General features: G+C 54.0%; 2 protein-coding genes across 2 annotated transcripts; one reads left to right on the plus strand and one right to left on the minus strand.

The window, feature by feature from the left end:
• Positions 1–10,317: 10,317 nt before the first annotated feature.
• Positions 10,318–11,214, minus strand: LOC123146868 (acidic endochitinase-like). Its single transcript, XM_044566140.1, has one exon. The coding sequence runs from the start codon at positions 11,212–11,214 to the stop codon at positions 10,318–10,320; it is 897 nt and encodes a 298-aa protein (XP_044422075.1).
• Positions 11,215–22,309: 11,095 nt separating this feature from the next.
• LOC123151062 (momilactone A synthase) lies at positions 22,310–23,804 on the plus strand. The gene is made up of 2 exons (XM_044570843.1): positions 22,310–22,395; positions 22,474–23,804. The coding sequence occupies exons 1-2, from the start codon at positions 22,367–22,369 to the stop codon at positions 23,369–23,371; spliced, it is 927 nt and encodes a 308-aa protein (XP_044426778.1). The 5' UTR covers positions 22,310–22,366; the 3' UTR covers positions 23,372–23,804.
• The last annotated feature ends 323 nt before the right edge of the window (positions 23,805–24,127 follow it).

The raw sequence follows: 24,127 nt of genomic DNA on the forward strand, positions 1-24,127 counted from the left end.
ACATCGACCTTGGAACCGTTCCCGACGCGCATCGTCACCTCGTCCTTCGCCAGTCTCCGCTTATTTCGTAGCTCCTGCTTTGAGTTACAAATGTGAGCAACTGCACCGATATCAAATACCCAGGAGCTACTACGAGCACTGGTAAGGTACACATCAATTACATGTATATCACATATACCTTTAGTGTTGTCGGCCTTCTTGTCTGCTAAGTATTTCGGGCAGTTTCGCTTCCAGTGACCACTTTCCTTGCAATAAAAACACCCAGTCTCGGGCTTGGGTCCATTCTTTGGCTTCTTCCCGGCAGCTTGCTTACCGGGCGCGGCAACCCCCTTGCCGTCCTTCTTGAAGTTCTTTTTACCCTTGCCTTTCTTGAACTTAGTGGTTTTATTCACCATCAACACTTGATGTTCCTTTTTGATTTCTACCTCTGCTGATTTCAGCATTGAATATACCTCAGGAATGGTCTTTTCCATCCCCTGCATATTGAAGTTCATCACAAAGCTCTTGTAGCTCGGTGGAAGCGACTGAAGGATTCTGTCAATGACCGCATCATCCAGAAGATTAACTCCTAGCTGAGTCAAGCGGTTATGCAACCCAGCCATTTTGAGTATGTGCTCACTGACAGAACTATTTTCCTCCATCTTACAACTGAAGAACTTGTCGGAGACTTCATATCTCTCGACCCGGGCATGAGCTTGGAAAACCATTTTCAGCTCTTCGAACATCTCATATGCTCCGTGTCTCTCAAAATGCTTTTGGAGCCCCGGTTCTAAGCTGTAAAGCATGCCGCACTGAACGAGGGAGTAATCATCAACACGTGACTGCCAAGCATTCATAACGTCTTGGTTCTCTGGGATAGGTGCGTCACCTAGCGGTGCTTCTAGGACATAATCTTTCTTGGCAGCTATGAGGATGATCCTCAGGTTCCGGACCCAGTCCGTATAGTTGCTGCCACCATCTTTCAGCTTGGTTTTCTCTAGAAACGCGTTGAAGTTGAGGGCAACATTAGTGTGGGCCATTTGATCTACAAGACATAGTGTAAAGATTTTAGACTAAGTTCATCTAATCAAATTATTCAATGAACTCCCACTCAGATAGACATCCCTCTAGTCATCTAAGTGAAACATGATCCGAGTCAACTAGGCCGTGTCCGATCATCACGTGAGACGGACTAGTCAACATCGGTGAACATCTTCATGTTGATCGTATCTTCTATACGACTCATGCTCGACCTTTCTGTCTTCCATGTTCCGAGGCCATGTCTGTACATGCTAGGCTCGTCAAGTCAACCTAAGTGTATTGCGTGTGTAAATCTGGCTTACACCCGTTGTATTCGAACGTTAGAATCTATCACACCCCATCATCACGTGGTGCTTCGAAACAACGAACCTTCGCAACGGTGCACAGTTAGGGGGAACACTTTCTTGAAATTATTACGAGGGATCATCTTATTTAAGCTACCGTCGTTCTAAGCAAATAAGATGCAAAACATGATAAACATCACATGCAATCAAATAGTGACATGATATGGCCAATATCATTTGCTCCTTTTGATCTCCATCTTCGGGCTCCATGATCATCGTTGTCACCGGCATGACACCATGATCTCCATCATCATGATCTCCTTCATCGTGTCTTCTTGAAGTTGTCTCGTCATCTATTACTTCTACTACTAGGCTAACGCTTTAGCAATAAAGTAAAGTAATTACATGACGTTTATGTTGACACGCAGGTCATAAATAAATTAAGACAACTCCTATGGCTCCTGCCGGTTGTCATACTCATCGACATGCAAGCCGTGATTCCTATTATAAGAACATGATCAATCTCATACATCACATATATCATTCATCACATCCTTTTGGTCATATCACATCACATGGCACATGCTGCAAAAACAAGTTAGACGTCCTCTAATTGTTGTTGCAAGTTTTTACGTGGCTGCTATAGGTTTCTACAAGAATGTTTCTTACCTACGCCAAAACTGCAACGTGATATGCCAATTTCTATTTACCCTTCATAAGGACCCATTTCATCGAATCCGATCCGACTAAAGTGGGAGAGACAGACACCTGCTAGCCACCTTATGCAACTAGTGCATGTCAGTCGGTGGAACCAGTCTCACGTAAGCGTATGTGTAAGGTCGGTCCGGGCCGCTTCATCCCACGATGCCGCCGAATCAAGATAAGACTAGTAACGAAAAGTAAATTGACAATATCGACGCCCACAACTGCTATGTGTTCTACTCGTGCATAGAAACTACGCATAGACCTAGCTCATGATGCCATTGTTGGGGAACGTAGCATAATTTTCAAATTTTCTACGCATCACCAAGATCAATCTATGGAGTCATCTAGGAATGAGGGAGAGGGGAGTGCATCTACATACCCTTGTAGATCGCGAGCGGAAGCGTTCAAGAGAACGGGATTGATGGAGTCGTACTCGTCGTGATCCAAATCACCGATGACCTAGCGCTGAACGGACGGCACCTCCGTGTTCAACACACGTACGGTTGGTAAGACGTCTCCTCCAACTTGATCCAGCAAGGGGGAAGGAGAGGTTGATGGAGATCCAGCAGCACGACGGTGTGGTGCTGGAAGCAACGGTGATCTCGGCAGGGCTTCGCCAAGCTCAGGGAGAGGGAGAAGTGTCACGGGAGGGAGAGGGAGGCGCCAGGGGCTAGGGTGCGGCTGCCCTCCCTCCCCCCACTATATATAGGACCCCTAGGGGGGCGCCGGCCCTAGGAGATGCAATCTCCAAGGGGGGGCGGCGGCCAATGGGGTGGAGTGCCCCCCAAGGCAAGTGGGGCGCCCCCACCCCTAGGGTTTCCAATCCTAGGTGCAGGGGGAGGCCCATGGGGGGCGCACCAGCCCACTAGGGGCTGGTTCCCCTCCCACTTCAGCCCATGGGGCCCTCCGGGATAGGTGGCCCCACCCGATGGACCCCCAGAACCCTTCCGGTGGTCCCGGTACAATACCGATTACCCCCGAAACTTTCCCAATGGCCGAAACTTGACTTCCTATATATAAATCTTCACCTCCGGACCATTCCGGAACTCCTCGTGACGTCCGGGATCTCATCCGGGGCTCCGAACAACTTTCGGGTTACCGTATACTAATATCTCAACAACCCTAGCATCACCGAACCTTAAGTGTGTAGACCTTACGGGTTCGGGAGACACGCAGACATGACCAAGACGACTCTCCGATCAATAACCAATAGCGGGATCTGGATACCCATGTTGGCTCCCACATGCTCCTCGATTATCTCATCGGATGAGCCACGATGTCGAGGATTCAATCAATCCCGTATACAATTCCCTTTGTCAATCGGTACGTTACTTGCCCGAGACTCGATCGTCGGTATCCCAATACCTCGTTCAATCTCGTTACCGGCAAGTCACTTCACTCGTACCGTATTGCATGATCCCGTGATCAACCACTTGGTCACATTGAGCTCATTATGATGATGCATTACCGAGTGGGCCCAGAGATACCTCTCCGTCATACGGAGTGACAAATCCCAGTCTTGATTCGTGCCAACCCAACAGACACTTTCAGAGATACCCGTAGTGTACCTTTATAGTCACCCAGTTACGTTGTGACGTTTGGCACACCCAAAGCAGTCCTACGGTATCCGGGAGTTGCACAATCTCATGGTCTAAGGAAATGATACTTGACATTCGGAAAAGCTATAGCAAACGAACTACACGATCTTTAAGCTATGCTTAGGATTGGGTCTTGTCCATCACATCATTCTCCTAATGATGTGATCCCGTTATCAATGACATCCAATGTCCATAGTCAGGAAACCATGACTATCTTTTGATCAACGAGCTAGTCAACTAGAGGCTCACTAGGGACGTGTTGTGGTCTATGTATTCACACATGTATTATGATTTCCGGATAACACAATTATAGCATGAACAATAGACAATTATCATGAACAAAGAAATATAATAATAACTACTTTATTATTGCCTCTAGGGCATATTTCCAACAAATGTGTTACTCTATTCTTCATGAACTTAGTACTCTAGATGTAGGCAGGAGTCGGTCAATGTGTCGAGTAATAGTAGTAGATGCAGAATCGTTTCGGTCTACTTGCCATGGACGTGATGCCTATATTTCATAATCATTGCCTTAGATACCGTCATAACTTTGTGTTTTTCTATCAATTGCTCGACAGTAATTTGTTCACCCAACGTATTATTTTCTATCTTGAGAGAAGCCTCTAGTGAAACCTAAGGCCACCGGGTCTATTTTCCATCATATAAGTTTCCAATCTACTATTTTCCACCGTATTAGTTTTCGATCTACTATTTTGCAATCTTTTACTTTCCGGTCTATAAACCAAAAAACCCAAAAATATTTACTTTATCTTTTGTTTAGTTTCATCTACCTCTATCAGATCTCAGTTTTGCAAGTGACCGTGAAGGGATTGACAACCCCTTTATCGCGTTGGGTGCAAGTTGTTTGATTGTTTGTGCAAGTATTGGTGATTTGTGTGTTGTCTCCTACTAGATTGATATCTTGCTTGGTTCTCTAGCTGAGGGAAAGACTTATCTCTACTTTGCAACATCACCCTTTCCTCTTCAAGAGAAAAACCAACACAAGCTCAAGAACTAGCAGGGCCCAGTTGTGAGTTGAGAGTGGACTTGTAACTTAGATAAAAAAAGTTGATCCCTATTTCTGAGTCGAGGGTGCACTTGCAACTTGAACAAAAGAAAAGGTCTGGCCCTATTTGTGAGTCGAGAGTGGACTTGGAACTGTGACCAAAAAAAGGTTGGGCCCTAGATACGAATCGAGGGTGCACTTCCAACTGGGACAAAAAAAGGTTGGACCCCAGTTGTGAGTTGAGGTGTGGATTTGCAGTTAGGACAAAATATGTCGGGGCCCAATTGCGATTCAAGAGTGGAATTGCAACTGTGGGAAAATGGTCGGCCCTAGTTGTGACTCGAGGATGGACTTTCAACTGGGACAAAACAAAGGTCGAACCCCAGTTGCGAGTGTAGGGCTGGACCTGCAATTAGGACAAAAAAATGTTGAGACCAAGTTGCGAATGGAGAGTGGAATTGCAACCAGGAAATAAAGGTTGGGCCGAGTTGCGGCTCGAGCCCCAAAGAATTTAAATATAATTTTATTTTTTTGTATGGGTGAGTTTGTAACGACTTGCCCTGATATAGCTAATCCGGCCCTCAAACGTCTGCGGATGCTCCCGAGCGCGTCTGCGGACAGTGAGCAGTCACCTCTCAAATTTTCAAGACAGTGAGCAGTTACCTCTCAAAATTTCAATTTCACAACTGGATACCTTATTTAGCGAACCCCAAATCCATACAACCGCACATGCATCGCACAAGCTCTACAATCATCCATGGCTACTATATCAATACATGCCATGAGACTACCAAAAATTGGCATGATCCACATGCATAATAAATTATGGACAAAGATCGTTCATGGTTGTCCTTGCCCTCGCCCTTGCCAGCACACTTAGCGTCTTTGTCATGGAAGTAGAACTTCTCCGTAACGGAGATGGGGTGGTAGACTGACCTCAAGCTTCCGACAACGGCAAATCCGAGCGCCCATTGCACTGACACGATGGATTTCCGTTGGATTAAATCGGAACTTGGTCAAGCGCATACACCATGGTTGATGGATCAGGGCTGGCTTAGAGTCAGATCTGATGCCCGCCTCGCTAGAGATCGCCGGAAGGGAGCTTGGGTACGGGGTGGAGTGAAGTAAAGTGGCTAGGATTAGGTCCGGGATGCGGATGCCGACGGATATATATGGGGTCAGGATGGGCCACCATGGGCCGTGTCCGACGTGGAGAACACGCCTGGACGCGCTCGGGCCTCCCATATTGATCTCAGATTAGGGATGGATATGAGGGGTGTTGATACGCACGGACGCGTGGAGCCGATATGAGGAGCCGTCGGGTTTTCAGTTACCAGACCGTCCATCCGGGCATAAACTTTCATTATGACCAGCCTAAGATCAACTCTAGCAGACCCCGTAAAAGCCACGAACCCGCAAAATTCCAGCGAGTATGTGGGCTCGGCCCAATATTCCGGCCAGAACAGAGCCCACATACTCGCCCGGCCCGTAAAAAAATTTACCGCAGCCCGCAAACCGCACGCCCCGACCACTATATCTACGGGTTCGCGACGCGTTTGCGGGTCGAAACCCTATCCCCCGCCGCCGCCGAGCTACGCAATTCCCCACCCCCCTCTCCACATTTCTCGCCGCCGGCGACCCCCTTCCGCCTCCAGCCGCCATGTGGGGCCACATGTGGAGCTTCGGACGCAGCTCCGGCAGCAGATCCGGTGGCGGCAGGGACCCCGAGCGCGAGCAGCGCGTCCGGTCGAATGACACGAGGAAGCGCGGGGCGACGAATTGGATCAACCGCGGCCTCTTGCCGCCGTCGAGCTTCCACGTCCGCGAGACGGACGGGTACGACCGTCGGCACGGCCGTACCCCGTCCTCTGCCGCGCCCTTCTCCTCCGTGGCGAGATCTTCCTACGCCGGGAGCTCCTCCTCTTTCGGCACGGGCCTTCTCCCCGTGAAGAGGGAGTGGTCGGAGGAGCCGGAGGACTTCGAGTTCGTCCCCGTCAAGGAGGAGCCCGAGGAGCTCGGCCGCCGCAGAGTCGTCAGGCCGGAGGACTTCATCGCCGATGTCGACGCGGTTGCGACCGCCATTGCCGAGCAGAGCTTACACGAGGAGGCGGAGCGCCGGCGCCACCACGAGGAGCTCGAAGACCTCGAGTTCCAGCAGGCGATCGCAGCCAACCTCGCCGCCAAGGAGAAAGACGACGAGTGGCGGCACATCCGCGAGGAGCAGAGGGCGAAGTACATCGACCTCGGCAGCTCCTGCGAGGAGGATTGAGCTCCTCCACGGTGTCGTCCATGGCGCGAGCTCGCCGCCGTGAGATCCCCACCCCTCTAGTACTAGTACCGATGTAGTATGTAGTATGAACTAGTGTTTGTAGTGTTTGATCATGTAAATATATGTAGTACATGATGAAGTACTCGCGTCCACGAGGTGCAATTTCTCGCGCGAAACTGTGTTTTTTTTAAATTATGCAATTTTATCTACGGTTTCTGTTCGGCCGCACTCGTTCTCGACCCGTAAACGATTGTCAAACTACAAACATGTTTTGTGGGTCGAGATTTTGCGGGGTCTGCTAGAGTTGCTCTAATATATCTGGCCTTAGGTCTTTTCTTAAAAAAAACCCCAGGATAATCCATGTATACGACGCGCGTGTGGCACTGAGGCCAACTCCACCGCACGACCCCAAACGGACGTTCGGATTTGGCCGGATTTTGTCCCTTTGGGGGCGCCGATGAGTTCGCCCGTGTCCGGCTTTGTCAGATGGGGCGTGCGTGGGCCCACCGCGCGGCCGCACCCCAAATCATGTTCGGGGTGGACGTGAATAAAAAAATGAAAACTGGAATGAAATAACTAAAAAAGTAAATACACGCATTTAAAAAAACATAAAACATATATAGGGGTCGGCCACAAAACGGCCCAGTTTCCACGGCCACTTAAAATGCCCAGTTTCATAATTAACATATAAAAACAAAATAAAAAAAAACTCCTCCCGCGCGCTCCTGCCGCGCCCGTCGGTGCCGTGGCCGTCGCCGACTTCACTGGGCACCGGTGTCGTCCTCGTCGCTGACGAGGTCGACGGAGGCCGGCGGCGTCCACAAATGGGCCGGCGGTGCGTGGTAGATGGGGGCTGGCTGGACGGCCGGAGGTGCCTGCACCACCTCCTCCTGGGGTGACGCCTCCCGCTCCGGTGACCGCGGCGGAGTGGGCACCAGTTCACGCCCACGCCGGCGGCCATCTCCGGAGCAGTGCAGGACCAGCCCCACCCCTGGCCCAGCAGCTGCTGGAACGCGGCCGGCAACGCCTCCTCCGTCGGCTCCTTCGTGACGGCCGCCATCTCCGGGAAGGCAACGTCCCCGGCGGTGGAGAGGGCCATGGTCTCCTCCAGGCCGTGCCACTGCCGCTCGTCGTGCGTGTTCATGGAGTTGTCCATGACACGCTGCAGGAGACAGGCCTCCTCCTCCGCTGTCATGCGAGGAGGGGGAGGTGGCGACGGTGACGGTGAAGGCGACGGCGTGGGCGTCAAGCCGCGCACCCGGGTACGCCCCCGCTCCTGTCGTGGCCGCCGCGGCCCTGTCGAGGTGCCTGCGAAGAAGGACGCGCGCCTGGTGTCGTGCTCGTCATGAAACCAGGTGTCCCAGAGCCCGGAGTCGGGAGCATACCTGGGGTCGTAGAAGAGGTCGTCGGGGAGGAGGTGGCGGCGGCGCTCGATCTCCTGGTCGCGCGCACGGCCGCTCGTCGGGACCGGCGGGATCGGGACCCGGTCGACGGACGGATGCCAGTTATTGGGGAAATGGACGTCGCTCCAAGGGAGCGGCGTCCTCATCTCCCAATAACGGCGGCAGACCGACGACCGGACGTAATGCCGGTCGCGCTCGCCGGCGGACGTGGGCGCGATGGAGAAGGCGGGCGGCGCGGGGGGGGGGGGGGGGGGCGGCGTGGTGGCGATGGCGAGCCGCGGCGGCGTCCCAACGAGGAACCAGCCTCGCGGTCATGCTTGCCTTTGCGGCCCATGGCAGCGGGCGGCAGGCCGGCGAGGTGTTGGCTAGGGTTTGGACTGGGGCTATCGGGTTTCGAGGAGGCCGCGGGATGGCGTGGGGCAGTGTGGACGGCGACCCGTTCACGCTTCCCACTTAAAGAAGGACGGCGATCCTTCGACGTGCGGATGACAGGTGGGGCCGCCCGCTCGTGTGCATTTATGTGGGCGGATGGGAGGTAGGTGGCGGTCTGCCACGCGGCCCCGACGCGGACGAGGCGCATGTCCGTTTGGTGTCCGTCGCGACCGAAACCCGGCGCAAGTTTGCGCTCAAAATGGATTGGCCCAGACACAAAACGGACAAGATGAGTCCGAGCCGCCGCGCGCTGGGCCGCCTTCTTTGTCTGTTTTATCCTAAACGGACGGGGCCAGACAGGATAGGGTCGCACGGTAAAGTTGGCCTGACGCCTTGTCTATCCGAGAGACCTGCCCCGCACATCCCGCCTACGTGCCAGTGTGCTGCTGGCCGGGCATGCAGTGACACCTGCATGGCCCGGGTGGTCGTCCAGATACACTGCCGCGTACATCCTCGGCTACAAGCCAGCCAACTGCGCGCGGGGAACTGGGTCGGGTGCATGCACCATGCATGGTGCCATGCGAGTGAAGGCGGGCGTGCGCGTTCACAACGATCAGGCTCGAGCAGCGGATGGGCAGCAAACGGCGAACGAACCGCATCCGAATAGACTTCCTTTCTCCCCTGCCGGGCAGATTTTTTTTTGGGGAATTCCGATTACCATTAAACAACTGTCGGATTACAATGGATGGATAAATCAAGAGAGGACACACGGCAAGGAACAATTGCAAAAAAACGACTCCACAAAAAGAAAGTTACAATGAAAACCCTTATATATCATTTTCCCCATAGTGTGGTCACGTACTTCGCCTTCAAATCCGCTGATCTCACAGGTATCGTCCCAACGCCACTCCAAGCCCCAGTCCCAAACGTAGTGATAGCGGAGGCTGATGGAAGGAGAGGGCACCTACACCGCCTGATACTATGTGGTGGATCTCGCCGGAGCCTGCGGGAAGGTGGTTTGCTCCAGGGTGGGGCGGTGGGGTGCAGGGTGTTGCCAGAGCAGCGTGTGATACAACTCGGAGCTCTACATGACGTCTTGGTGTAGGTATATATTTGCCGATAATGAGTTAATGATACCCGGATTAGCAGTGGCGAATCTTGGAAGAAAATGAAGGGAGTGCTCAAAGTTAATTGTGTGTAGAAAAAGTAAAAAACTCTTAATTCGCTAGTCCAAATAAAAGGTCAAAAATTTGATACGAATACTAGTAATTTTTCTTTCCCAATTTTTTGAGGGGGGGCTCGAGCCTGTCGAAGTCCCCCTGCTAGATTCGCCACTGCGGATTAGGCCAGGTGGATAAGACACATGAAGCAAAGTTGCACAATGCTCCGGTGTGCAGAGAATTTATAATGTAATAAAAGCAATTATAATCCACATTTCAGTCATGTTGAACAAATAATCCTGGATTCAGGTTACCTCCTTTGAAATGAAAGATCCAAGCCATGCTCCAAGTAAAAAAAGTATTTATATTATATACAACAATCGAGTGACACATAATTACTTACAAGTAACAAGGAAAATGGATGAATCCTCCGTCCCTCACACATCACAAGAAAGAAAGCACACATGTATCTCACAGATTAAAGTATGGTGACCCTCTCAAACATCACTCTTCACCGAGGAGCTATAGCCATCCTGGTCATCATAGTATTTGGACCACAACATGATCCCTCCATATTTTCCTGTGCTCTTGATCAATGGGAGAACATCTGACTTCAGATCATCGGCCGGGATGAACCCGCTGCCGGCAGCCTGAGGTGACGCTGGGAGGCCGAGGAAGATCTGCTTTGCTGGAACTGTCAACCACTGCTTCCACGCATCGGCTAGATTGGTAGTGCTACCTGAGATATACTGGCAGGGTGCATTGTTGTAGAACTGCACCCACACATAGTCAAAGAGGCCGGTGTTGAGGGCGCCACCCACCCATGCATCAGGGAAAGGGCATTGTGGCGCGGCAGTCAGGTATACTCTCCTGCCGGAGTTGCTGTAACCTTTGAGGAACCTCGCAAGATCGTCCCAGTGTAGGGGTGTGCCACCCTCAATGTCGAAGTCGATGCCGTCGAGGACTGCATCGCCGAGAGGCCGCGAAGATGACTTACCTCCCAAGTAGTTGTTCCACAAGTACGTCGCGACATTTTTGGCGTCCTGGGCCGAGGAAAGGTAGTAGCTGCCGGCCCCGCCACCGATGGAGAGAATCACCTTGACACCACGGCTCTGACAAGACTTGATGTCGGAGCTTAGGTTCGTGCAGCCGCCATTGGTCGGGTCGCAGTGGCCTGCCAGGTTGAGGACTGGTGGCTGGCCATTGCCAAAGGCAGCAAGGAAGGCGATGTTGACAAATTTGTAGTTGTCGGTGGCACAGGTCTCCGCAAGCGTTCCCTCGCCACCATTCTGGCCCCAGTAGATGGAAATACCGCCGGCTTCCGAACCGAGGAACTGCGCCGCCACTACTACCACGACCAGCAATTGCAGCAGGGATGATGATCTGTTAGCCATTTGTGGGGCCATCCTATTGCTTCTATTGAACTAGGAGTGTGTCTTCTGTTTTGTTGATGAATTTGAGATCGGAGGGTTGGCTTTATATAAGAGGGAACTCGTAGTGTGAAATTAATTCGTCATTCCCTGCATTGTTTATGCTCATGCCTGGCTTGTTGGGCACATAGATGAACGCATGTGAACGCATTCTGCTCGGAGTTTCGAATCAACGGCGACGGTGTTCGTGATTTTGAACCACAGCTTCAGTTATTATCTTGTTCTACTTGAACATAACGACGTGCAAGGCACCTGCATATACAGTAGTAAAATAAGAAAAGGTGACCGGGTTGTTTGATCAAGTTGCATGCAGCTAGAAGCCATTTCAACACAAAAGGCCAAATGGAGAGGCGATCGCGATTGCACGAATCCGACGCCGGGCCGGACGGCGACCCACCGGGGGCGATTGTGCTCGCGGGCGGAGCAGAGCAGGTAAACCACCCGGAAAACTACAACCCACCCACCCGCGCAGCCCGACGACGTGTTAATTGTTTTTTTAGAACGAAGACGCCGGATGCGTCCGGTTTTAAATTAATAAAACCTCAACGGCAGCGTACCACAAACCAAGTCTTAATACAACACCAAAAGCCCTGCCGGCTTGAGCACCAAAGTTCAGATGAGACTAAAAACAAGCCGCCAAACGAGATTACAGGGCAGAGCTCGTACAGAGCACGCAGGCTCGTCAAGCAACAAAAGAACCGAAGTCATGACTTCCTAGCCATCGCATACACTTGCACCAGTCATTGTTGGGCGGTCTTGATTAGCTCAGCATCCTTGCGCCTCCCCAACGGACTCCACTGCTGCAATAGAAGGTTGCATTTGAAGATGATATTAGCCGGATGATTTGGGAAGCACCCTTCTATAGTAAACTTGTTCCTAGTTAGCCATAAGGCCCCGAGAAGTGCCCAAACACAACTCCACATAACCCGACATGCTAGGCTCTTAATCGCATCAAGGAGGTTGAAAAGCTCAGTAGCCGAGCGCGGGTCCCAAAGGACACCTGCCGCGGTGCGGACATCACTCCACGCAAACCTTGCTAACGGGCACCGGAAAAACACATGATTGGCATCCTCCGGTTCCCCACATAACGCACACGGACCCGTGGCCGGCCCATTACGTTTGGCTACGTTCAAGGAGGTGGGAAGCCTATCGCGAAACAGTTGCCATATGAAAAGTTTAATCTTCAAAGGCATCCACGCTTTCCATAATCCTGCAATCACGGGCTGTGTCGGCCCTCGACACAACTTGCGGTATAAGGAGTTCACCGAGAATTTCCCCGAGTTAGTGAGCACCCAACTCACCGTGTCAGGTTGATCCAAAAGACCCACCGGTTCGATTAATTGCCTCAAGGCCGCGAGGCTTGCCTGCTCGGGTCCGTTGAGTTCCCGTTTGAACTGAATCTCAGGTGGCGTCGCGGCAAGCGCATCCGCCACCGATAACGCGGTGTCAACGGCAATATCGTACAACTCCCGGAATTCTATCCAAAGGGGTTGAGTACCTATCCAAAGGTCAGTCCAGAAACGCGCGGATCTGCCGTTCCCAACCGCAAATTTTGCCCCATGGCAAAAGCTGGTTTGATCAACTGAAGATCATTCCAAAACGGTGAGCCCCTTGCCCTTCCTTCAAAAAAAATCCCGTTAGGAAAATATTTGGCCCGTAGGAGATCGACCCACAACACGGAGGCCCCCTGGGTGATTTTCCAAATCCATTTGCACATCAGCGCGATGTTAAGCCATCTGGAATTGGTGATCCCGAGACCGCCCAAGTCCTTGGGCCGGCACATCCAGGCCCATTTAACCATGTGGTATTTGTGGCGCCGGCCAGTTCCTTCCCAAAAGAACTTGGCTCGCGGCGTGTCAAACTTGGCATGGACCCCTTCTGCAAGCAAAAACAGCCCCATGGCAAACATCGGCAAAGAAGACAGGCTGGAATTTGTGAGCACTAGCCTTGCCGCTTTCGACAAAAAATTGCCCCGCCAAGAACAGACCCTAGTCCTCACTTTGGCGCATAGAGGCTCCCAATCCTCTATCGTGGGTCGTTTGGTGTCTACCGGGAGGCCCAGATAAGTGAACGGGAATTTGCCCACTTTGCAGTTGAGCAAATCCGCAATGCGCCCTCCCCCCTCGGCCTCGATCCCCATCGAGAGCACCTCACATTTGTGGAAGTCAATTTTGAGGCCCGACATGAGCTCAAAACTGAGAAGAATCGCCTTGACCGCAGCAATGCTATGTAGGTCCGGACGAAACAACAGTAGTGTGTCATCCGCATACTGCAAGTGGGCCACTCCCCCTAGAATGAGATGTCCTACAAACCCTTTGATATGACCAGCCTCCGCCGCTTTCCTCAGCATTGAGGACAGCGCATCGACTACAAAGTTGAACAGGAGGGGGGAAAACGGATCCCCTTGCCTGAGGCCTCGCTTGTTCCGGAAGAAGTGCCCTACTTCTCCGTTCACCAAAATAGCAGTTTGTCCTCCCGAGACCAACTGCATGACGCGGTGCACCCAAACAGCGGAGAAACCCTGGCTGAGTAGCACCTGGCGGAGGAAATTCCAATTAACCCGATCGTAAGCCTTTTCGTAGTCTAGCTTTAACAGCACCGCCGGTTCCTTGGTGCGTTTGAGTTCGTGTATAATCTCCTGAAGGGCCAGAGGGCCCTCAAGAATATTGCGACCACGGATGAACGCGGATTGGTTGCAATGGATCACACGATGAGCTATCGGAACTAACCTAGTCGCACACGCTTTGGCACAAATTTTAAACGGAACATTGATGAGCGCAACGGGGCGGAATTGCCTAATATCATCGGCCCCTTGAACCTTTGGTATGAGCGATAACACTCCAAAGTTAAGGCACGATATATCTACCAACCCGCGCATAAACCCGTTGCAGATCTCGAAAATCGGGACCCTAAGTAAGGGCCAGAACCGTTTAAACATTGCCACCGGCCACTCGTCCGGGCCGGGGGCCGTGTCCGCCTTCATACCCATCAGCGCGGCATTGATTTCTTCGGGAAGGAACGCTAGCCCCAGCCCCTCGTTCTCGCAGTCCAGCACCCGTTGCCCTACTTCCCACACATCCGCATTCAGACCCGCCCTCTGGTCCTCACACGTCCCCATCAACTTAATGTAGAACTCGTAAATATGCCGAGAGATGTCCTCTTGTCGCAACAGAAGCCCCTGCTCCGATTGCAACCTTAGGATAGAACATTTACGACGTCGGCCATTAGCGTAGGCTTGGAAATACTTGGTATTAGCATCCCCTTTGAGGATCCATTTCAAGCCACTACGGCGACGCCAATATTCTTCCTCTACTCGCAACGACGCTTCGACCTGACTTTCCAGGTCGTATCGATGGGCCCATTCCATCTCCGGAAGGTCCCGCATATCAGCCTGGGAATCAATCGTTGCGATCTCCGCTAGGATGGCGGCTCTGTGTGCTTTGTCGGACCTCCCAAGGTTAGCGCCCCATCCCTTGAGACTTGCCCTGAGTCGTCCTCCGACAGCGTTCCAGAACTCCATCGGGCCACGCTGGGACCCCACTTGACTCACGCACACCCTCCACTTCTCCCTGAAGAGCTCCTCGAAGCCTGGCACCTCTAACCAGGCCGTTTCGAAGAAAAAACGAGGGCTACGTCGCACTCTATCCTCCCCCGAGGAGTACACCAGAGGTACATGGTCTGACCCAATCCGAGTCTCCGCGACCAGAGTGCAGAGGGGAAAACCCATTTCCCAATCCGGAGACATGAACACACGATCCAGCACAGAGCGTACCGGGTCTAATTGCTTGTTTGTCCATGTGAATCGAGCGCCCGTTCTAGCCACCTCCCTGAGGGCCATCGAGGCGATCGCAGCATTAAACATAGCCACTCGAGGCCAGTTTATGTTACTGTTACTCTTGTCCGCACCTGACCTAATCAGGTTGAAATCGCCTCCCACCAGGACAGGAAGCGTTGCCTCAGTCATGGAGTTAACTTTGGCTTGGAGTTCTCCCAAGAACTCCGCCGATCTCGAGTGATCGGCCGGCCCATAGACCTGAATGACAACCAACTCGCGTCGCGTGGACCTAACTCTAAAATGAGCTGAGATGAAAAACGAACCAACGTCCCAGGCAATAATCTCATATAGAGCACGATTAAGACCAAGCAACAAACCACTGGAGTGACCAACAGCGGGAACGTGTTGCCACTCAAAGCGCTCCAACGGATCAATAGCAAGCAGCTCATGGAAACGAAAATCCCCCTTGATAGTTTCCTGCAGCCCCACGATATCGACGTCCTCTCTACGCATGTACTCCTTATGTTGCGTCCGACGCCCCGCGTGGCCAAAGCCACGGATGTTCCAAAAGATGGCCCGCATCTAGATGACTCGGTTGCGGAGCCGGACACCTCGCGAGGTGACCGCCTTAGCCACGCGCCTCACCCTGCCATGGCAAGCCGAGGGATGGGGGCAACCCCTGTTGCCTGATCCCCCTCTTCGGGCACGGAGAGAGCCGCGGTGGCCCCTCCCTCGGGCTCACAGGGCCTCTGGACAGCACGCGCTGCCGCAGCAGCCGCGAGCGCTGCCCGCGCCGTCTCCTTGGCGCGAACGAGCGAAATAAGCTCCCTGACTCCCCCCTCACCAGAAGAAACCACACCGCTCGCTTCCAACACCTCATGCAAGTGATTGTCCGAAAAGGAATCAAGAACCGTGAAGCGAGGCGGAGGATTACCTGAGATCTCCATGTTCTTCTACGCCTGGAGGAGTTGCGCCCGCTGCAGCGACATCATGTTACCCTTGGCCCCCTTGGAGCGCGAGCTTGTGCGGACCGGAGCCGCCGGCACCGTCTTGGTACGCTTGGCCTTGGCGATCGTGGCCGTCTTGGCCGCCTCTTGCATCAGCGGATCAGCGACGGATGACAAGGTTGGGGCCGCCAGTGTCATGACCGACTGTCGAGGCGTGGGAGGCGCCCCCAGCGATTCCATCGCGCGCACCACCTCCGCGCTGACCTTGCGCACCGCCGTCTTCTTCATCGGCTTGACCGAGCCGCTCAGGGTGGAGCCACGTCCACCGGACCCCGGAGTACCCATCGAACGGAGCCGTGAGGGGTTGGGGGAGAGCGCGAACGGCGAGACGCCACCGCCCAAACCCTCCACCGAAGCCGGGGCCGCGCCCAAGGGGGGGTGAGGAAACCGGCCCCATGTTTGAGCCGTACTGGTTGGGGATCGAGATGGACATCCCCTCCAGGCCCGACCCCAGCGCAGCCCGCAGCCCTGCGACCCCCTCCACCGGCGCGGCAGGGCCCGCCGCAGAGATCCCGAGCTTGTCCCAGGCCGCGGTATCGATGGAGTCGTCCTCCTCCATGCTGGCTTCTTGTTTCGGATCCTTGTCCTTGCGCTTGTCCTTGTCTTGATCCCCCGCCCCCCGACCCGCGGGTGGTGGCGGTGGGGCGGGAGAGCAGGGGCCGCCGTGCGCGGTTGGTCCACCTCTGGCTCGAGCTTGATGGAGTAGGCCTCTCCATTGAACCAGATTTGCACAGATCCGCACAACTTGGCCGGCGCCCGACACGCAAACTTCATATGGACCGAGCCCGAACGGATTAGGGACAGTTCATCCACCACCAACGGCCGGCAGATCATAGTCGTGGCCGCCATCAGCCGCTCCACCCGCCGCTGCTTCGGAGGCACCCCCCATAGCTTCACCCAAACCTCCGGTATAGACAGCGCCTTGGGCTCGGCGAGGACCGCGTCATGGATGTCGGAGGTGATGTTGTTGATGGAGAGGAAAAGCTTCCCGCTGCGCATCGCCATCCGTAGCATGACAGGGTCCGGGAACGCCACGGAGAAGCAGTCCGTGTCGAACGGCGCCGCCTGCCAGTCCCACTCGCCCTCGAAGAGATGGGGGAGCTCGGCCTCGAGGATCTCCTTGGACAGGACGCCGGGCGCCGCCGACACCAGGTCCGCATTGGCCCCCAGCATTCCCTCCGCCGCCACATCCGCCTCCTCCGGGTATTGTAGGCAGAAGAAACCACCACCCGCAAAGGCATGGCCCATGGTCTGGAGCACGAGCTGCTTGCCACGCGTGAGGCAGTAGGCCGAGGCATGCCCCTCGTTGCTGCAGAGCACGCAGAGCTGCTTGAAACCGCACTCGCTCTGGTAGTGACCCGTGCGCCCGCAGCGAAAGCACTCTGGCCCACCCGCGTCCTCGGCGGGAATGGGCTCCGCCGCCGTGCCCTTGGAAGCGGAGGGCCTGGAGACCTTGGAAGGAGCCGACATCGCCGGCTTGTGCTTCTTCATCTTCGGCTTGGAGTAGGTGTCGCCGACGCGGTCACCACCGTAGGGGAGGAGAGATTCCTTGCGCTTGAGCTCCGGCCCCTTCATCTTCGGCTTGGAGTAGGTGTCGCCGACGCGGTCACTACCGTAGGGGGGAGAGATTCTTTGCGCTTGAGCTCCAGCCCCTTCTTCTTGTAAGCCTCCTTCTTCTTCTGCTTCCTCTCTTGTTCCTTGAGCCACCAAGCTGGGGGAGGCCCCCAGTCTCCCTCCTCGCCGGCATGCTCCGCCGCACGCGACTTTGATTAGGCGCGCAGATCTCGCTCGCGACGCCTCTCCGCCTCCAGATCTGGCTCCGCCCTCTTGTCAGCACGCTGCTCCGCCTTGGAGCCCATGGCAACCACCTCGGCGAAGGACCGGAGAAGGGGTGGGGGAGAAGGTGGTGGGGAAAGGGATCGGGCGGATCCACCGAAGCGCCGCACCTCAGATGGAGTGGCTGGAAACCCTAGTGAACTGTCGGAGGCCCCGTGGCGGATCCAAAGCCACTTAAGTACTGCCCGCTCCGAGGACGGGCCAGACTTGGGCTTTTCCGCGCCGCCCCGCGACTCTGAGACCGTCTCCGCAGAACTAACGCCCTGGACCGCGCAAGGCCCAAGTAGGCCCCCTTGGCCCACTTCCTGGGCATGGCCCACCGGCCCAGTCCGACCAGCCTCCCCAACCCTAGGCCAGGGATTGGCCGCCTCCTCCGACGCCGCCGCCGCCCCTACGCCCACCGGCGCCACCGCCCCAGGCTCCACCAGCCTCGCCGGCGCAGGCCCCGATCTCCGCGGAGTGGAGGCAGCCCGCGTGCTGCCCGAGGCCGCCCGCACGCCCCCCATCAACGCCGCGCGCACCAACGGCGCTCGACCAGACACCCCTAGTCGGCGAGCACTGCGGCCGCCGGGCGCAAAGGCCCGTCGCCGCCCGACCATGAGCGAGCTCCCTAGCTCCTCAGCCCGAGCCACGAACGCGCCCAACGACGGCCGACTCGCCTCGACACGCCGAAACTCGCCATCGCTCGTCTCCGCCTCCGAATCCTCGTCGTCGCTTCCCGCGGCCAGGGCCCAGAAGCGGCTCCCCGTCCAGCGCGGCGCCGCCTCCGCATCCGAGATCGCCTCCGGGGACGCCCGCGCCGACCGGCCCAGCGTCCGCACCACCGACCAGGGCGACGGCTCGTCGGGACCAACGAGCAGAGCCGCATCGCCCGCCGCGTCACCACCCGAGTCGCCAGTCCGTACCAGAGCCGTTGGACTCATCTTGATCTCATGACGTGTTAATTGTCACACGCAAAAAAATGACGTGTTAATTGCAACAGTTTTCAGAGCTAGCGTAGGTGTGCTCTCTGCGTGAAAATACCCTTCTTGTCGCGAACTCAAATGGACCTATCGTTACCAAAAGAAAAAGAAAAACACTAAACATCAAAATAAATAATAAACAAATCTGAATTTTTTGGCAGTGAATATTGTTGAATGTTTTACATACGTGCAAACTTTCATGAGGAAAAACATTCCAATTTCTCCGGACGAAAAAACATATCATTGCTCGAAAATAGTCATTTTGAGTATTGATTTTGTTTTTCTCGGCTAGAGCATTTATGAATGTCTTCCCTCACGATGGTATGTAAAAAAATCATCAATATTTGTTGCCAAAAAATTCAGAATTTTTTGATTCATTTTTACCATTTTTTTGTTGATTTTATTGTTCATCAGAGAGCATTTGAGCTCGCGAGCCAAAAGTCTCTGCGCGTTGTTTGCAGGCGTCTGAACGTCCGCCACGACGCCCAGCTGAGTGATCTAACCCACCACCCTTGCCGCATGTTCCGCTCTAGAAGCCACACCACGTATTGAGTGCCGCTCAGGGGGACGTGACCTGACGGACGGCGACTTGTATTCCTGCCGACCGATGTTACCGGACAGCTGACCCGGAGATGCTTCAATGCAGACACCGCGACCGTGAACCCTACTTCGACCGTTGTGGCCACATTAAAGCGGCATCAGTCTGCTTGCCCTGGTTATTTAAGCAAAAAGGCTGCACCTCCAAACCCTATTCCATCTCCTTCGCACACTGCCACTTCGCCTCTCCTATCCTCTCTATTGCACACTACCGAGATGGCCAAGTCCATGCCGACAGGAGGATCGGCGGGGAGTTCTAGCTCGTGGAGCCACCACCCACAGTCCTCGGGTCCACCACCCTGACGGGCCAGACGAAGGTGGTGCTCTCCTCGGACAATGAGGAGCAGAAACAACCACCAAATCCCACCAAGGTTCTGCGGACATACGATGAGCATGCGTGGTAGTTCGAGCCGCTGCTTGATTGGAAGCTCTTTGACCACGGTCCGACACCACCTTCTGTTGGAGTTGTGTTGAATATAGTGTACGAGGTAGGTTACAGTTGGACTTGTAGTTGTACTATGTTTAGATAGGATATGGAGTCGTGTCCTAATAGGACACTTGTATCCTAGGCCTCTCATATATAGCGGGGCTAGACACACGATGTAACCTATGCCAACATAATAGCACAGGCGCGCAAGGGGGAGCCGGCGGCGTGTGCCGGCGCCCGGATGGCCGGTGTGCGGTATTGTGACGGTGTCACGGGGAGGAGCGCCCGTAGTCAGGCCCCGGGGATGTAGCCATATCGGTGAACCTCGTTAACAAATCTCGGTGTCATGCTTGTGTGATTGCTTGGTCCTCGGTTGATCGACGGTATGCCTCGGATTTATTCTAACACCTTCGCCGCCCAACCACGGCATACAAATTACCGCATTAAGGAGGAGTCGGTGTCGCACCACAACGTTGTGTTAAGGCGTAATCGGCGTCCCCATCGCGTAGCCAGTACGGGCACATTGTCTAGTCGGTGTCCTCGCCACACCGTTTGTTCCGGCGCAGTAGGGAGCAGGTGCCGCCATCCCCCCGCCCCCCATCAGCGTCTGGTCGCCGTGAAGATGAACGAGGAGGTGTCCGGCCCAACGATAGCCAATGCGTGCAGACACCTCATCTACTACGTCCGACGTGGCGGTTACGCCTCCTCGCGCGCCATGATGGCGGCTGAGTAGGCACGCTAGGATCGGCACAACATGACGCACCAGGCGGCGTTCTCTACGTTCGACGTGGCGTCAGTCTGGATGCACACCGACCTGGACCTCGCGTTGCCTGGGCCGAGGATCGGTCCACGACCACAACGCAGACATTCACCCGCCGCGGGTGTCAAGTCATCGACCAACTTCTGAAAGTTGGTCTGAGTAGTTTGAGTGCACCAACATCGCCCTTGCCCTCGCCATCAAGGGCAAGGATAAGGAAGAGGTCGTGGCCGCAAGGCTAAGGCAGCCGGGCAGCGGCCAATCAGGGTTGCCGCGACCCTAGGAGGCCTCCAGTCACTCGAATGACGAGATAACAAGGATGACAGCGGCGACAACGATGAAGGTGCCGGCGGCCTCGAATGCCATGCCTATGATGTCACCGTCCGGTACCTCATTTAATTTAGTTTTAGGTTTAGTTTAAATTTCTTTCAGTCTAGTTAAACTTTGTTCAATTTCATCCTTTTGTTGTAAATGTATCAGAATTTTACTAATATAATCTGGTTTACATGAATTTCATCTGTTTTTTTTTCCTAAATGATGTCTACGAACACATTCGGACGTGGCAGTAGGTGTTTGATGTGTCCATTTAGATGCACATTGCCTTCACGTGCACCAAAAAAGAAGTACGAATCTGGAACCAGCAATGTCGGCGAATGCACATATATCCCTATTTTTAATTGTTTGGATTGCTTACCACTTGTGTCACAAGGTAAGATGCGCCTATTTTTTAGTTAGGCTTGCACATGCAAAAGGTACCGAAAAGGCGAGTAGGACAAGGATACAACAGCGACGGGCTCAACCACTAATCAGGCACTCTAGTCTAGCTACTTATATATACTGTATCTAATCTATGGTGTCAAAAAAGAACTATCTCAATCTAAGCACGATTTTGTTAGTCTGCTCGTACGGAACGCGCGCGCAAGCTCCGATTCATGACCGACAGTCTATCATATAGGCATCCGTCTCCACTGATTCCACGGCTTCACGATGTTTCCATTGTTACCCAAAAATTATTTCACCCTGCTTTCTAAATAAAGCAACTATGCAAGCACACAAAATCCAAACACAAAAGTCAAAATATGAAAAAATATGTTTTGCTGAGGACATAACTTAACAAGCCAAAAAAAAAAGGGCCAACAAAGACGCAAGCAGGGATACAGCCCCCTAGTCTGGCTCGGCGGAGGCGGAGGGAGGGTTGGGGCCAGGCAAAATGCCAATGAACGGAGGCTGGAGATGAGGTCATCAATGGCGCCATGCTCCTGGGACGGCTAAACGGCTTCCACGGCTAGGTCGGCACATTGAAAACCGCCCGATCACAAGTCTATTAAGAATAGTCCAAAGCGTTCACACAACGACCCAATGCCGAGTCGCCTATTGTGGCGGGACCGAGCCGAGCAGGCTGCTTGGAATTCCTCATAGAGGTCCGGGAAGGTTTCCACCACTTCACTCGTTGAACTTCATATAAATATTACTCGCTCTGATCCATATTACTCCCTTTGTTCATTTTTATAAGACGCTGTAGCCATTTTAGACAGCAGTTAAAATAGTTCAATGTGTGTTGTCTGAAACGTCTTATAAAAATGAAGGGAGGGAGTACTTGTCGTTTAAACGGATATATCTCGAAGATAAGTAATATAGACGGGAGGGAGTATAAAGAACTTTTTGTGGGTCTTATAAAGATGTTTCGAGCCTTCGTTAAATTTAGTTGCCTATCGTTGTGCCAGAAAGCAGCTCACGATTTGTCCTTCGTCGAAGATGTTCCGATTAATGCGCGTCCTTTTCAGGTACGAACGTTTTTGGTGTGGTCCGGCAGCCCGCTGATGTTCGCTGCCTTGCTCACTTGTTGTTTCCTGAGAGTGTAGCACGGCGAAGAGCGGAGCGGCCGGAAGGGCAGGAAGCCCGTCACGCCCCCTCTCCGCTTCCTCTGACTCACGGAGGTTGGCCGGGAAGGTGGCCGTGATCACCGGCGCGGCGAGCGGCATCGGGAAGGTGACCGCCGCCGAGTTCGTACGGAACGGCGCCAAGGTCGTGCTCGCCGACGTCCAGGACAGCCTGGGCCGCGCCGTGGCCGCCGAGCTCGGCGACCCGGACACGGCCTGTTACACCCGCTGCGACGTCACGGACGAGGGGCAGGTGGCGGCCGCCGTGGACCTCGCCGTGGCGCGGCACGGCCGGCTCGACGTCATGTTCAACAACGCCGGGATCACGGGCGGCAACTACGCGGGCTCCCCCATCGAGTCCCTGGACATGGCCGACTTCGACCGCGTCATGGCCGTCAACCTCCGCGGCGTGGCCGCCGGCATCAAGCACGCGGCGCGCGTCATGGTCCCGCGCGGCGCGGGGTGCATCCTCTGCACGTCCAGCACGACGGGCGCGCTGGGCGGGTCGGGCCCCCACGCGTACAGCGTCTCCAAGATGGCCGTCGTCGGCATGGTGCGGTCCGCGGCGGCGGAGCTGGCGGCGCGCGGCGTGAGGGTGAACGCCATCTCGCCGTACGCCATCGCGACGCCCATGGGGGCGCGCTCCGCGAGGGAGATGCTAGGCCTCCCGCCGGGGGGCGCCGGCGACGAGGAGTTGATCAGGCGGCTGTTCGACGAGGACATCAACGAGATGGGCGGCGGCGTGGTGCTGCGCGCGGAGGACGTTGCGAGGGCGGCGGTGTTCCTGACGTCCGAGGATGCCAGGTACATCACCGGGCATAATCTCATGGTCGACGGCGGGTTCTCCGTCGTGAAGCCGCTCAACGTCCCGGCCTGTTGAGGACGGCGAGAATCGTGCCGGGTTACAGGAAATTAAACACAAAATAAATCTGAAGAAAAAGAAACGGAAAATAATCCTATATGACCGGATCGTACGGACGTAAACTGGAGACCCTCCCTGTGTGACAACTGGCAAACCGAATCTCAAAGCATCCCATCCGACATGTCCAGCCGCATGACATCTGAACAGTGTACTTGGGTCTCAGTTTTCAGAGCTCCGTGTACATTGGTTCATTTTTCAAGTAAAACGGAATTGAGCTGCTCTGAAAGGTTGGGATTATTTGACTGAAGATGTACCTTTCTATTTGGTGTTTGGTTGAGGAGGAACATGATAGAGTAAAATCCATTTTAAGAAAAAGTGTTTCGATCAAGATGTTTTGGTTACTTCATCATCCCAACCAAATGGCATAGTCGACCTTAGATTATTGAATTATCATGTTTTACTGAATTTGGAATATTCCTCCTAACTTTGTTTCATCATCCCAACCAAATGGCATAGTCGACCTTAGATTATTGAATGATCATGTTCTACTGAACTTTATTCAAATTTAAGCACTTGGAATCTCATGGTTCTGGAACACATAGTTTACATGTCGTTAAACTGATGGAGGCGATCCACCATTAAGCATCTGAATTGTCAACTTTGAATTGGGTTGTAATTCCTTAACACGCACTTACCACTATATCTTAAGGACAATTGTAGAGCACATATGGGTCGTGACTGATTGTCAAACTCCAAAAAAACATAAAAGGTATA

This window comes from Triticum aestivum, chromosome 7A (assembly GCF_018294505.1).
Source record: "Triticum aestivum cultivar Chinese Spring chromosome 7A, IWGSC CS RefSeq v2.1, whole genome shotgun sequence".
Lineage (NCBI taxonomy): Eukaryota > Viridiplantae > Streptophyta > Magnoliopsida > Poales > Poaceae > Triticum > Triticum aestivum.